The sequence below is a fragment of the Bos grunniens genome, chromosome 12, assembly GCF_055505025.1.
Source record: "Bos grunniens cultivar Pamir isolate PY7600 chromosome 12, Bosgru_T2T1.0, whole genome shotgun sequence".
Classification (NCBI taxonomy): Eukaryota; Metazoa; Chordata; class Mammalia; order Artiodactyla; family Bovidae; genus Bos; species Bos grunniens.
In genome coordinates, this window is record NC_141176.1 from 77,127,435 (window position 1) to 77,140,853 (window position 13,419).

Consider the following 13,419-nt stretch of genomic DNA (forward strand, 5'->3'; position numbering starts at 1 on the left):
CCATTAAAAAGGGCAAAATAATGCCATTTGTAGCAACATGGCTGGACCTAGAGATTTTCAAACTGAGTGAAGTAAGAGAAAAATAGAATATGATATTGCTTACATATGGAATATAACAAAAGGCAACAAATGAACTTATCTACAAAACAGAAGTAGAGTAACAGATGTAGAAAATAAACTTATGGTTACCAGGGGATAAGGGAGAGGAGGGATACATTGGAAGACTGGGACTGACACATACATACTACTATATATAAAATATTAAAAAGATAACTAATAAGAAACTACTGTAAAGTACAGAGAACTCTGTAACGATCGATATGGGAAAAGAATCTAAAAAAGAGTGGATATATGTATGTGTATAGCAGATTGACTTTGCTGTACATCGGAAACTAAGACAACTGTGTAGATGAACTATACCCAAATAAAATGTAACATAAAAATGAAAGAATGGCCTGAGCGAGCCAAAGCAGAGGCCCAAGGCACCACAGGTCTGCTGGAGCAGGCACGTCATACCTGGTCTTTGCTCCTAAAGATTCCAAAAGTGAAAAACAGAAATTCTTTTCTAAAGGACAATTCATTTGAAGTATTAATCAAAATGCAAATTACTAAAAAATATATATACATGCACCCCAATGCTCATGGGGTATGAAAAAAGAATCTTTTAAAAAGTGGATATATGTATAACAGATGCACTTGGCTATACACCTGAAGTTAACACATCCTAAATCAACCATACGCCAATCAAAAAAAATTTTTAATGGTCTCAACAAGGACCTACTGTAAATAAATAAGTAAATGGAAAAAAAGATAAAGGTTCTCATCAAGACACAAATGACTTCACATGGACATAGTGGAGTCACATGCTGCAGACACTTTAATACAACTCATTAGAACCAACGAGTATATATTAGACAAGATGACAAGTGCTTAATAACTACAAACAAAGCTATAAACTGTAAACATACCACAAATATTCACATCTGTACTTACTTTCTGCCAGAATCAGGGCCCCAAAGGCGACAAGGGTGACAAAGATGGCACAGGTGACATCCAGATACACAGCGAGCCATCGGGACGTCGTCAAAAGCAGGAACCAAGCCTCTGCATTTGTGAATCATAATAAGTGTAATACATAAACAGAAAAACCATGTTCATGAGGGAGAGCATTTTCTCAGTTGAGCTACAGAAGATTTTATACAAGGTAGGACAGCAAAGTTACACACCTGTAACTTCAAAGGAACCTGAAGATTCCAGAAAATTCGGTTCAACACAAAACAACATATGGGACACAGAGGAATCAGTCCAGAAAGCATGCTTTGAAAACTTCAACCCTTGGGTTATAAAGAGAAATTCCATCACAGGAAAGAAGATGGAAAAACATCTCATTGGTGTGTTTCCTGCAGTGCTGGGCCTGAACATAAAGATCCTCCTCTCAAAGGGTTGACTGTTCCCAGCTCTGATAACAGAGAGCACAGCTCACACCATTTCCAGCACCTTCTGCCCTCACTACAGGGCCTGAGGTGGTTATTCTTAGGAGCCAGTGTCCACATGACCATCAGCTAACAGGATCTGTATGTGGCTTTCAAAATGCCATGTTATCTTCAAAATACATTAATGATTGGAAAGTTTGGCCAGGATTTTATAGACAGAGGAAATTCTGAATTTTCTACCTAGGCGGGAAAAAAAAAAAAAAAAACAACCCTTCACTGATAATCAAGTAGGTAGCAAGTCAGGAAATTATTTTCCTCAATATGTCTATTACTCTCCATGTCTGCCATGAAAAGAGTCAGAAAACCACACCTGAGAGGCAAGAACAGACACCATCTGGTTCTGAAAATAAAATTTTATTGGAACACAGTCATTGGCTGATGTCTGATCTTTGCCTGTCTTTGTGTTACAATGGCAAAGGTGAGTAGCTGTAATATAGACAGCACACAAAGCCTACAATATTTTCTATCTGAACCTTTGAAAAAAAAGAAAAGCTTACTGAATCCTGCCTTAAAGAGACAGAAGCCCACAGTGCACAGTGATGGAAGGACAATGCAGGCCAGTCAGGGGAGAGAAGCAAGGCTGTGAAGGGGGAAGAGGGGAGCACAGGGGGATGCTGAGAGGAAGGAGTGGGGGAGGCAGGTTTGCAGAGGGTTCGTGGGCTGACAAACAGAGAGGCGCTGGCCAGCCAGGCCACCTTAGACAGAGGTCAGGCCTCAGAAGGCAGCACATCCCATGCTTAGAAATCATCTCCAGAAACGTACAGACCTGAGTGCAAATCCTGGTGTGCGTCAAACAGCTCCTGAAACTTCTGTTCAGCTTTGTATGCCCGGATGGTCCAGAGTCCCCGGATAGAAGATGCTAAGTGGGAAAATACCGGGCTCCGAGCTGGGGAAGCAGAGACAGACACACGACAGAGAAAGTCAGGGAGGCTGGATGCAAGGAAACCACTGCCTCCTGGGCTCTGTGGTCACACGTCCTGCCAAAGGGAATCCTCCATGTGACCCTCAAACTCCTGCTCACACCAGGCTTCAGTTTAATGACCTGGGAATGAGAGATTCTCTTTGAAATTATCTTTGATAAATGCAAAATCCCAGCTAGATTTAGATAAAGAAATTCTTTACTGGTTCTTTCATCAAGGTTTTCTCAAACATGCCTCCCTCCAAATTCTTCTGGTGTCTTTCTAGGTGGAAATTGCTCACAATTTTTTAAAGTATATTGAAGTATAGTTGATTTACAAAAATGTGCTAGTTTCAGGTATGTATAGTCATTCAGTTCTTTTTTCTGATTATATTCCATTACAGGATATTATAAGATACTGAATAAAATTCTCTGTGCTTTACAATAAATCCTTTTTGTTATCTATTTGACATATTAATAGTAGTGTGACTATTAATCCCATACTTCTAATTTGTTCCTCCCTCCCTCTCAGTCCCCTTTGGTAACTGCAAGTTTGCTTTCCATGCCTCTGAGTCTATTTCTAGTTTGCGTATAGATTCATTTGTATTATATTTGGATTTCATGTTTAAGTGATATCATATGCATCTTTCTGGCTTTCTTTACTAAGAATAATACTCTCTAGATCCATCCATGTTGCTGCAAATGGCAATATTTCATTCTTTTCCACAGGTGAGAAATTATTGTTCACTAATTTTTTAACCAATAGCATTTTAAAATTTATTTCCTAATTAGAGTCCTCACCACACTGAATTTTGATGAGCTACCAGTGTTTTGTCTCCACCTTAGATCAGTAACCTAGGGGCTGGGATAGAGTCACTACATCCCTCACCCAGGACCAGAGCCGGACCCAGGACAGGGTAAGACAAGTAAGGGGAGGGGACAGTCTGCCGCCTCCCCCGTCCTGGGCCTCCCCCTGCACCTGTGCCAGGAGCCTCTGTGTGGGTCACAGGGCACCCGGTACTGCACCACCCTTGTGCCCTCAGGACCTGGCAGATGGAGCCTTTGAACAGTCTTGACTTCTGCTCCGGGGACCTGATGGATGTTTTTATATCTGCCTGCTGGACACCTGTCCTGTTGTTTGGCGGGCACTGTGGCACGTGACACTCACACCACCCTTTTAGAATCTGACAGCGGCCTCAGTGTCCATCTTTTGAGTGACTTCATGTGGTTTGGGCCTGATGTCACATGACTGCAGAGGCTGGAGGTATATTTTTCAAATATATCATTTCTGACATATATTTCCTGAGGTCTCCTTTGCTTTTCCTAATCTTTTCTTTTCCTTATCATTTTTGATAACTTTAGGAGAAGAAAAATTCTCTATTTTCCTTCTACATTAGTTCCAACATGATGAAATACTTTCAAGAATAGAATAGAGTGGATACTCTGTGTTAGGAAGTATGTCGTAAACAAGACAAAAATGGTCCCTGTCTTCATGGTGCTCACATCCGTCCTCCTTGGACTAAAATGCAAAGTGCAGCTGACCCATCACCAGCTCCATTTGTCTTAAGGGCCAAACCTAATCTCAGGGGCCATAACTTTCAATCACCTAATATTAATGGTGAGAAATTCCACAGAACAGCAGTATTTCAGGGGTCTGGTTAATTGCAGTATGAATGGAAGACAGCCTGCACTGCCCTCCCAACCTGAGAGCCCCGGTACTCACTTGTACATTCCAGGCGTTTCACATCTTGTGATGTCTCTAAGAAATATCGCCGAAGAAAAAACAAAAAGATGCCAAGGGGAATCACAGGTATAGCAATCCAAGGAACTGCAGCCACCATCATGCCCACCACACCAATCACAAGTAGAAATGCCTGAAATAGTGAAAATAGAGGCCTTTGTGTCAAGGATACTTTTCAAAGATAAACTTTGTTGATTTGTTAGGATTAAACTACTTTCCTTGAAAAAACTTGTTGAAACAGCAGGGAATGCTTTCCCTTCCAAAGAAATAAAATTATAGGTGGTCCTCATGATGTTTATTGCATGCACCAAACACTCTGATAAGAACTTTCTAAATATCAGCTCTTGTGATACACTCAGTAGCCCTTTGAGACAGGCATTACTATTTTTAACAGATGAGAATATTTGAGGTTCAGAGAGTAGGAATTGCATCTCAAACCATCAGAAGTTAGCAGGTGTTACTAGAGAGATGACTGAGCATGTATCACAGTAGAGGAATACAGATGCCTCAGCTATACATGTAGGGATAAAGCAGTGGTTAATTACAAATTCAGTGTAACATATCTAGTTACAGTATTATTTAATTTTACAAATGGAGACAGTGAGGCACAGGGAGAAGTAAAGCAACTTAATGGAGACTGCAAAGCCTCTCACAAAGCTGGGAAGCCCATATTATGAGCCATTATGACATATTTAAGCTTACTTCCAATATACAGCCACATTTGTATCATTACACTAAGTATTTAAAATACCCATTCCAAAGGTTAATGATTATAACAACACCAGATTCCAGTTACAACGTGTGTACTGTATGTAAGGCCCTGTGCTGAGTTCCATGAACATTCTCTTAATCATCACATTATCCCTTGAGATGATTTACTCTTGGGAAATGATCTTGGTCTAAAAAGACAGCAAGTAGAATAGAAAACGAAATCATTGGTTGGTGCTGATTTAAGCACCCATCTTTATCAGGAAAAATATGATACACTGGTGGACAATATCAGGTGATAAGAATGCAATCAACATTTATTGTCTGCCTGCTATGAAAGTGGGGTGGGGTGCTAGGGACTTGCAGATTCACCCAGTCTGGGCCAAGACCTCTGAAGTTTATGATCTCAGGTGGATACAAATCCATGGTGATCTGCACAGGGCACAGGGTGTTGGGGAAACACAGGGAAGAATACCTGAATATTTTTAGACAATTCTAAGACTTATGACTGATCTTACAGGGTTGTTTAACACATAGAAAGAATGGCATGAATGATTTGCAGGCAGTAATCACAGTTGGTGGAAATTTTGACCAAAAGTGAGCTGGTATGAGAAGGTTGAGATGCTTGTCTGAGTTAATACTGGTTGTTCTTTACAGATAAGAAATATGAGGTTGGGAGGGTAAGTGGTTGCCCTAAAGTTTCCCAGGAAGGTACTGCTTATCCTAGAGAAAGAGAGGACCAGTTTGTGCTCAGGGAATCCCAGAGCCACAGCTGCGGGCAGGAGGAACAAACAACCAGAACTGTGACTCTATGGCCAGGAGCCCTTGGGAAGCAAACTGCATGATCTGGATGGAGACCCATGTGCTTTTCCTGTTTCTCCCCATCTCTGCCGTGGTATCAGAAGAAAACTCAGAGTGAAGAGGATGGAGTTCTGAAGGAATACATTCTAATCGTAAGTGGAGAAAAATAGGGCTGTCTGACGTCCCTCCAATTAGACCTACAGAAAACAATTTCTTACAGCCACTGGCTTGACTGCATCCTACGACGCTACAAACTTCATGTTCATGGGGAGGGGTCCTTCCAGCTCCTTCTATGTCTAGCCTTTTGTCACTTGGCTTGCCATTGTTGTTTGTAAAAAAAAAAATCTACTAAAATGTCAATTATAAAAAATCCAAATTACTGTTTTTTAGCACACTTGCATAATTTGATGGATAACATTCATCCATTTCAATAATCTGGCTCTCCCCACGTGGCTTCCCTGGTGGATCAGTCATAAAGAATCTGACTGCTATGCAAGAGACCCAGGTTTGATCCCTGGGTCAGGAAGTTCCCCTGGAGAAAGAAATGGCAACCCACTCCAGTATTCTTGCCTGGAACATCCTATGGACAGAGGAACCTGGCAGGCTAGAGTCCATGGAGTCAAAAAGAGTCAGACAAGACTGAACGACTAAACCATTCCAGGTGAGGGCCTTTTATGTCTAACCCAGCCTGGCAGGTAACCTGGGAAGCAGAGGTAAGATCAAAATGAAGGGCTCCATGGAAGCTGTGCCAATGCTTTTTCATTAGGTACCCACTGAAGACCCACTACTAATGCTCTGAGAACCTCTGGAGTTAGGTTTGGTCTTTCAGATTTCACGGCCCTAAATTTTAAAGCAATTCAAAAAGGATGTCTCTAAAGGTTTTATTATACACACACACACACACACACACACACACTGACACACACAGCATATTGGTTTCTCTAGTGGCTCAGATGGTAAAGAACCTGACTATAATGCAGGAGACCCAGGTTTGATCCATGGGTTTGGAAGATTCCTTGAAGAAGGGACTGGCAATCCACTCCAGTATTCTTGCCTGGAGAATTCCATGGACAGAGGAGCCTGGCAGGCTACAGTCCAATGGGATTTGAAAGAGTTGGACACAACTGAGCACTTTTACTTTTATATGTGTATACATTTGTGAATCTTTTATTGCCAGCCATCTCAAACCCTTTATAGAAGTTTGTAGAAGATGAAAATAGTATCTAAAATTTAAAAAGTCAACATCTGAAGAAGGAAACAAAAGTTCCTAATGTACAACAAACACAATAAATCCCTTTCTTGAAGCTGACCTCATTTCTTTCTTCTACATTCCCAGGAATTCCTAAAAGCCCAATTCAAGCTACACACAATTCCCCTCCTCTGGTTGGATTCCAGGCCCATCTGATGGACCACATCACCATGGCCAGTGCTTCTGCACCTCTGTCACAGTATGGCACAGAGACTAGGATGGATATATAGAAAGAAGCATATTGACCCAAGTCCTGATACTGCCCAAACAAGGAGGATCGTTACTTTTATGTATTTTTATATATTTCCCATTTGGAGCACACCATTTGGGAAATTCTATCCAAAGTCTATGAATCCACATGGACAAATAAAAAACAAATTCTTAGATGAGATCTTCCACTTGAGAGAAAATGGTGATTTTTCACAATTCAGAAAAATTCTTCAGTTTGCAGAGAATGACAGTCTATACCTGGAGGAGAAATTCCATTAGCCCAATATTGTGCTGAGATAGGCCTACAATGTAGAAGACCTGGTTTTAATCCCTGGTTTGGAAAGATCCCCTGGAGGAGGGCATGGCAACCCTCTCCAGTATTCTTGCCTGCAGAATCCCCATGGACAGAGGAACCTGGAGAGCTACAGTCCATGAGGTTGTAAAGAGTCAGACACGGCTGAGCGACTATGTACACAAGCTTAACACTAACTGAGGGTCAGTGCTAAGTCTTCATGTAAGCACATACAGTAGCTTGCACATCTCAGGAAGTTTAGAGATCAGCTCTGATTCTCAAATCCCTCCTTCATCACCTCTGTCTCCTTTGACATAATCCAACTCATAGTTCTGTTAAATTAGGACATTATAAAACATCAGTGAGTCTTAGCTATATGGTGAGATCTATACAAACCCTGGACTTCCCTATTGACTCAGATGGTGAAGGATCTGCCTGCAATGCAGGAAGACCAGGGTTTGATCCCTCGGTTGGGAAGATCCCCTGGAAAAGAGAATGGCACCCCACTCCATTATTCTTGCCTGGAGAATTCCATGCACAGAGGAGGCTGGCAGTCCACAGTCCACAAGATTCGGACACAACTGAGCAACTAACATGCACACACACACACACACACACACGTACAAACACTAAGACTAAGCTTTTCTAAACCTGCCCTTTGCTTGGGATACATTAATCACATTCTTCATCCCTCATTTGGCTTCCTTGGATCTTTTCACAACCATGTAAGCTCTAGGACCTGGGTATCCTTCAATTCACTCCCAACTGAGTCATGGCTAACTCCACTGAAGAGTGAATGGTGGGGTTTGGTTCAGTTTGTTAACCAGCACAACAGGAAGTTTTAGGGAAACATGGTGTATTCCTTCTTTCATGTTTAGTGTATCTCATTGAGCAATAGCTTCCTTTTTACTTTTGTCAGGGTTCAAGTTTGTCTGGAGTCCACTTATTTGCTAATTTAACAAGGTACACCTTAAAAAGAAGAGCACTATAAAAGTATATCACTGGGAAATTTACTCAACATCCCATGGTAACCTATATGAGAAAAGACTCTAAAAAAGAATGAATATATGTATATGTATAACTGAACCACTTTGCTGTACATCTGAAATAAACACATTATAAATTTATTTTAAATTATTATAAATTAAAGTATTATAAATCAACTATATTCCAAAAAAATTTTTTTAAATTAAAGAAAAAAGTCTTAAAAAAGCTAAAAGTCAAGGCTTTTGAGCTCTATCTTATAAATAAAAAAACAGCATATTAAAGTATGTAGAAGAATGAAAATAAGAAAAAATAGACTCTTGAGAGTCCCTGAGGCAGCAAGTAGTGCAAACCAGTCAATCCCAAAGGAAATCAACACTGATTATTCATTGGAAAGACTGGATGCTGAAGCTCAAGCTCCAATACCTTGGCCACTTGATGTGAAGAACTGATTCATTGGAAAAGAGCCTGATGCTGGGAAAGATTGATGGCAGGAGGAGAAGGGAGCGACTGAGGATGAGATGGTTCGACAGCATCATCAACTGAATGGACGTGAGTTTGAGCAAACTCTGGGAGATAGTGAAGGACAGGCAAAACTGGCATGCTGTAGTCCATGAGGTCACAAAAAGTCAGACACAATTGAGCAACTAAATGACAAAAGACCCAAATGAAAAGAAAACTAACTTCTAAGCAGGAAAATCAACAAACTCAAAGTTGGTTCTTTGAAATCACCACAAAATGCAAAAGAAATGAAAGGGGGGGGGGGGATTGCTATTAATATGAATTAAAAGAGGATAATACAAGACATTGGGCTTTCCTGTGACTCAGACGGTAAAGAATCTGCTTGTAACATGGGAGACCCAGGTTTGATGCCTGGGTTCAGAAGATCCCCTGGAAAAGGAAATGGCAACCAACCTACTCCAGTATTCTTGCCTGGAGAATCCCATGGACAGAGGAGCCTGACAGGCTACAGTCCAGGGGGTTGGAAAGAGTTGGACATGACTGAGCAACTAACACTATAGCTTTCATTTAAATACAAAAGATACCATGACCATTACAAAGAGAATATAATAAACATTGTGCAGATAAACTTTTAAATTTTAATGTAAAGGGTGAATGTCTTTATTTTTTTTTTCTTTTTTTATTAAATATTTAAAAAAAAATCACATGCTCCCCATCCTGAACCCTCCTCCCTCCCAACCTCCCCATACCATCCCCCTGGGCCTTCCCAGCACACCAGCCCCAAGCATCCAGCATCGTGCACTGAACCTGGACTGGCATCTCGTTTCATACATGACATTTCACATGTTTCAATGACATTCTCCCAAATCTTCCCACCCTCTCCCACAGAGTCCATAAGACTGTTCTATACATCAGTGTCTCTTTTGCTGTCTCGTACACAGGGTTATCGTTACCATCTTTCTAAATTCCATATACATGCGTTAGTATACTGTATTTATGTTTTTCCTTCTGGCTTACTTCACTCTGTATAATAGTCTCCAGTTTCATCCACCTCATTAGAACTGATTCAAATGTATTCTTTTTAATGGCTGAGTAATACTCCATTGTGTATATGTACCACAGCTTTCTTATCCATTCATCTGCTGATGGACATCTAGGTTGCTTCCATGTCCTGGCTATTATAAACAGTGCTGCGATGAACACTGGGGTACACGTGTCTCTTTCCCTTCTGGTTTCCTCAGTGTGTATGCCCAGCAGTGGGATTGCTGGATCATAAGGCAGTTTTATTTCCAGTTTTTTAAGGAATCTCCACACTGTTCTCCATAGTGGCTGTACTAATTTGCATTCCCACCAACAGTGTAAGAGGGTTCCCTTTTCTCCACACCCTCTCCAGCATTTATTATTTGTAGACTTTTGGATCGCAGCCATTCTGACTGGTGTGAAATGGTACCTCATAGTGGTTTTGATTTGCATTTCTCTGATAAAGAGTGATGTTGAACATCTTTTCAAGTGTTTGTTAGCCATCTGTATGTCTTCTTTGGAGAAATGTCTATTTAGATCTTTGGCCCATTTTTTGATTGGGTCATTTATTTTTCTGGAGTTGAGCTGTAGGAGTTGCTTGTATATTTTTGAGATTAGTTGTTTGTCGGTTGCTTCATTTGCTATTATTTTCTCCCATTCTGAAGGCTGTCTTTTCACCTTGCTAATAGTTTCCTTTGATGTGCAGAAGCTTTTAAGTTTAATTAGGTCCCATTTGTTTATTTTTGCTTTTATTTCCAATATTCTGGGAGGTGGGTCATAGAGGATCCTGCTGTGATGTATGTCAGAGAGTGTTTTGCCTATGTTCTCCTCTAGGAGTTTTATAGTTTCTGGTCTTATGTTGAGATCTTTAATCCATTTTGAGTTTATTTTTGTATATGGTGTTAGAAAGTGTTCTAGTTTCATTCTTTTACAAGTGGTTGACCAGATTTCCCAGCACCACTTGTTAAAGAGATTGTCTTTAATCCACTGTATATTCTTGCCTCCTTTGTCAAAGATAAGGTGTCCATATGTGCGTGGATTTATCTCTGGGCTTTCTATTTTGTTCCATTGATCTATATTTCTGTCTTTGTGCCAGTACCATACTGTCTTGATAACTGTGGCTTTGTAGTAGAGCCTGAAGTCAGGTAGGTTGATTCCTCCAGTTCCATTTTTCTTTCTCAAGATCGCTTTGGCTATTCGAGGTTTTTTGTATTTCCATACAAATTGTGAAATTATTTGTTCTAGCTCTGTGAAGAATACTGTTGGTAGCTTGATAGGGATTGCATTGAATCTATAAATTGCTTTGGGTAGTATACTCATTTTCACTATATTGATTCTTCCAATCCATGAACATGGTATATTTCTCCATCTATTAGTGTCCTCTTTGATTTCTTTCACCAGTGTTTTATAGTTTTCTATATATAGGTCTTTAGTTTCTTTAGGTAGATATATTCCTAAGTATTTTATTCTCTTCGTTGCAATGGTGAATGGAATTGTTTCCTTAATTTCTCTTTCTGTTTTCTCATTATTAGTGTATAGGAATGCAAGGGATTTCTGTGTGTGCTAACAAGTATGAAAGGAGAAATTAACAATAACACAATAATAGTGGGAGACTTTAATACCCCACTCACACCTATGGATAGATCAACTAAACAGAAAATTAATAAGGAAACACAAACTTTAAACGATACAATAGACCAGTTAGACCTAATTGATATCTATAGGACATTTCATCCCAAAACAATGAATTTCACCTTTTTCTCAAGCGCACATGGAACCTTCTCCAGGATAGATCACATCCTGGGCCATAAAGCTAGCCTTGGTAAATTCAAAAAAATAGAAATCATTCCAAGCATCTTTTCTGACCACAATGCAGTAAGATTAGATCTCACTTACAGGAGAAAAACTATTAAAAATTCCAACATATGGAGGCTGAACAACACGCTGCTGAATAACCAACAAATCACAGAAGAAATCAAAAAAGAAATCAAAATTTGCATAGAAACGAATGAAAATGAAAACACAACAACCCAAAACCTGTGGGACACAGTAAAAGCAGTCCTAAGGGGAAAGTTCATAGCAATACAGGCACACCTCAAGAAACAAGAAAAAAGTCAAATAAATAACCTAACTCTACACCTCAAACAACTAGAAAAGGAAGAAATGAAGAACCCCAGGGTTAGTAGAAGGAAAGAAATCTTAAAAATTAGAGCAGAAATAAATGCAAAAGAAACAAAAGAGACCATAGCAAAAATCAACAAAGCCAAAAGCTGGTTCTTTGAAAGGATAAATAAAATTGACAAACCATTAGCCAGACTCATCAAGAAACAAAGGGAGAAAAATCAAATCAATAAAATTAGAAATGACAGTGGAGAGATCACAACAGACAATATAGAAATACAAAGGATCATAAGAGACTATTATCAACAATTATATGCCAATAAAATGGACAACGAGGAAGAAATGGACAAATTCTTAGAAAAGTACAACTTTCCAAAACTCGACCAGGAAGAAATAGAAAACCTTAACAGACCCATCACAAGCATGGAAATTGAAACTGTAATCAAAAATCTTCCAGCAAACAAAAGCCCAGGTCCAGACGGCTTCACAGCTGAATTCTACCAAAAATTTAGAGAAGAGCTAACACCTATCCTGCTCAAACTCTTCCAGAAAATTGCAGAGGAAGGTAAACTTCCAAACTCATTCTATGAGGCCACCATCACCCTAATACCAAAACCTGACAAAGATGCCACAAAAAAAGAAAACTATAGGCCAATATCACTGATGAACATAGATGCAAAAATCCTAAACAAAATTCTAGCAATCAGAATCCAACAACACATTAAAAAGATCATACACCATGACCAAGTGGGCTTTATCCCAGGGATGCAAGGATTCTTCAATATCCGCAAATCAATCAATGTAATACACCACATTAACAAATTGAAAAACAAAAACCATATGATTATCTCAATAGATGCAGAGAAAGCCTTTGACAAAATTCAACACCCATTTATGATAAAAACTCTCCAGAAAGCAGGAATAGAAGGAACATACCTCAACATAATAAAAGCTATATATGACAAACCCACAGCAAACATTATCCTCAATGGTGAAAAATTGAAAGCATTTCCTCTAAAGTCAGGAACAAGACAAGGGTGCCCACTTTCACCATTACTATTCAACATAGTTTTGGAAGTTTTGGCTACAGCAATCAGAGCAGAAAAAGAAATAAAAGGAATCCAAATTGGAAAAGAAGAAGTAAAACTCTCACTATTTGCAGATGACATGATCCTCTACATAGAAAACCCTAAAGACTCCACCAGAAAATTACTAGAACTAATCAATGATTATAGTAAAGTTGCAGGATATAAAATCAACACACAGGGTGAATGTCTTTAAAATGACATAAAAAACTAACATAACGACATAGAAAATCTGAATAATTGCATATATATTTAAGAATTTGAATCCTTTATTTTATTTTCTCAGTTCTGTTCCATTACTCAATCATATCCAACTCTTTGCAACCCCATGGACTGCAGCACGACAGACTTCCCT

General features: G+C 39.5%; 1 protein-coding gene across 1 annotated transcript in view; it reads right to left on the reverse strand.

Moving 5' to 3' along the window:
* LOC147361937 (ATP-binding cassette sub-family C member 4-like) overlaps nucleotides 1-13,419 on the reverse strand; it is a 165,705-nt gene that overhangs the window by 63,609 nt on the left and 88,677 nt on the right. Inside the window, 3 exon segments of the mRNA XM_086330255.1 lie at nucleotides 994-1,104; nucleotides 2,260-2,379; nucleotides 4,115-4,265. Coding sequence (XP_086186381.1) covers nucleotides 994-1,104; nucleotides 2,260-2,379; nucleotides 4,115-4,265 — 382 coding nt within the window.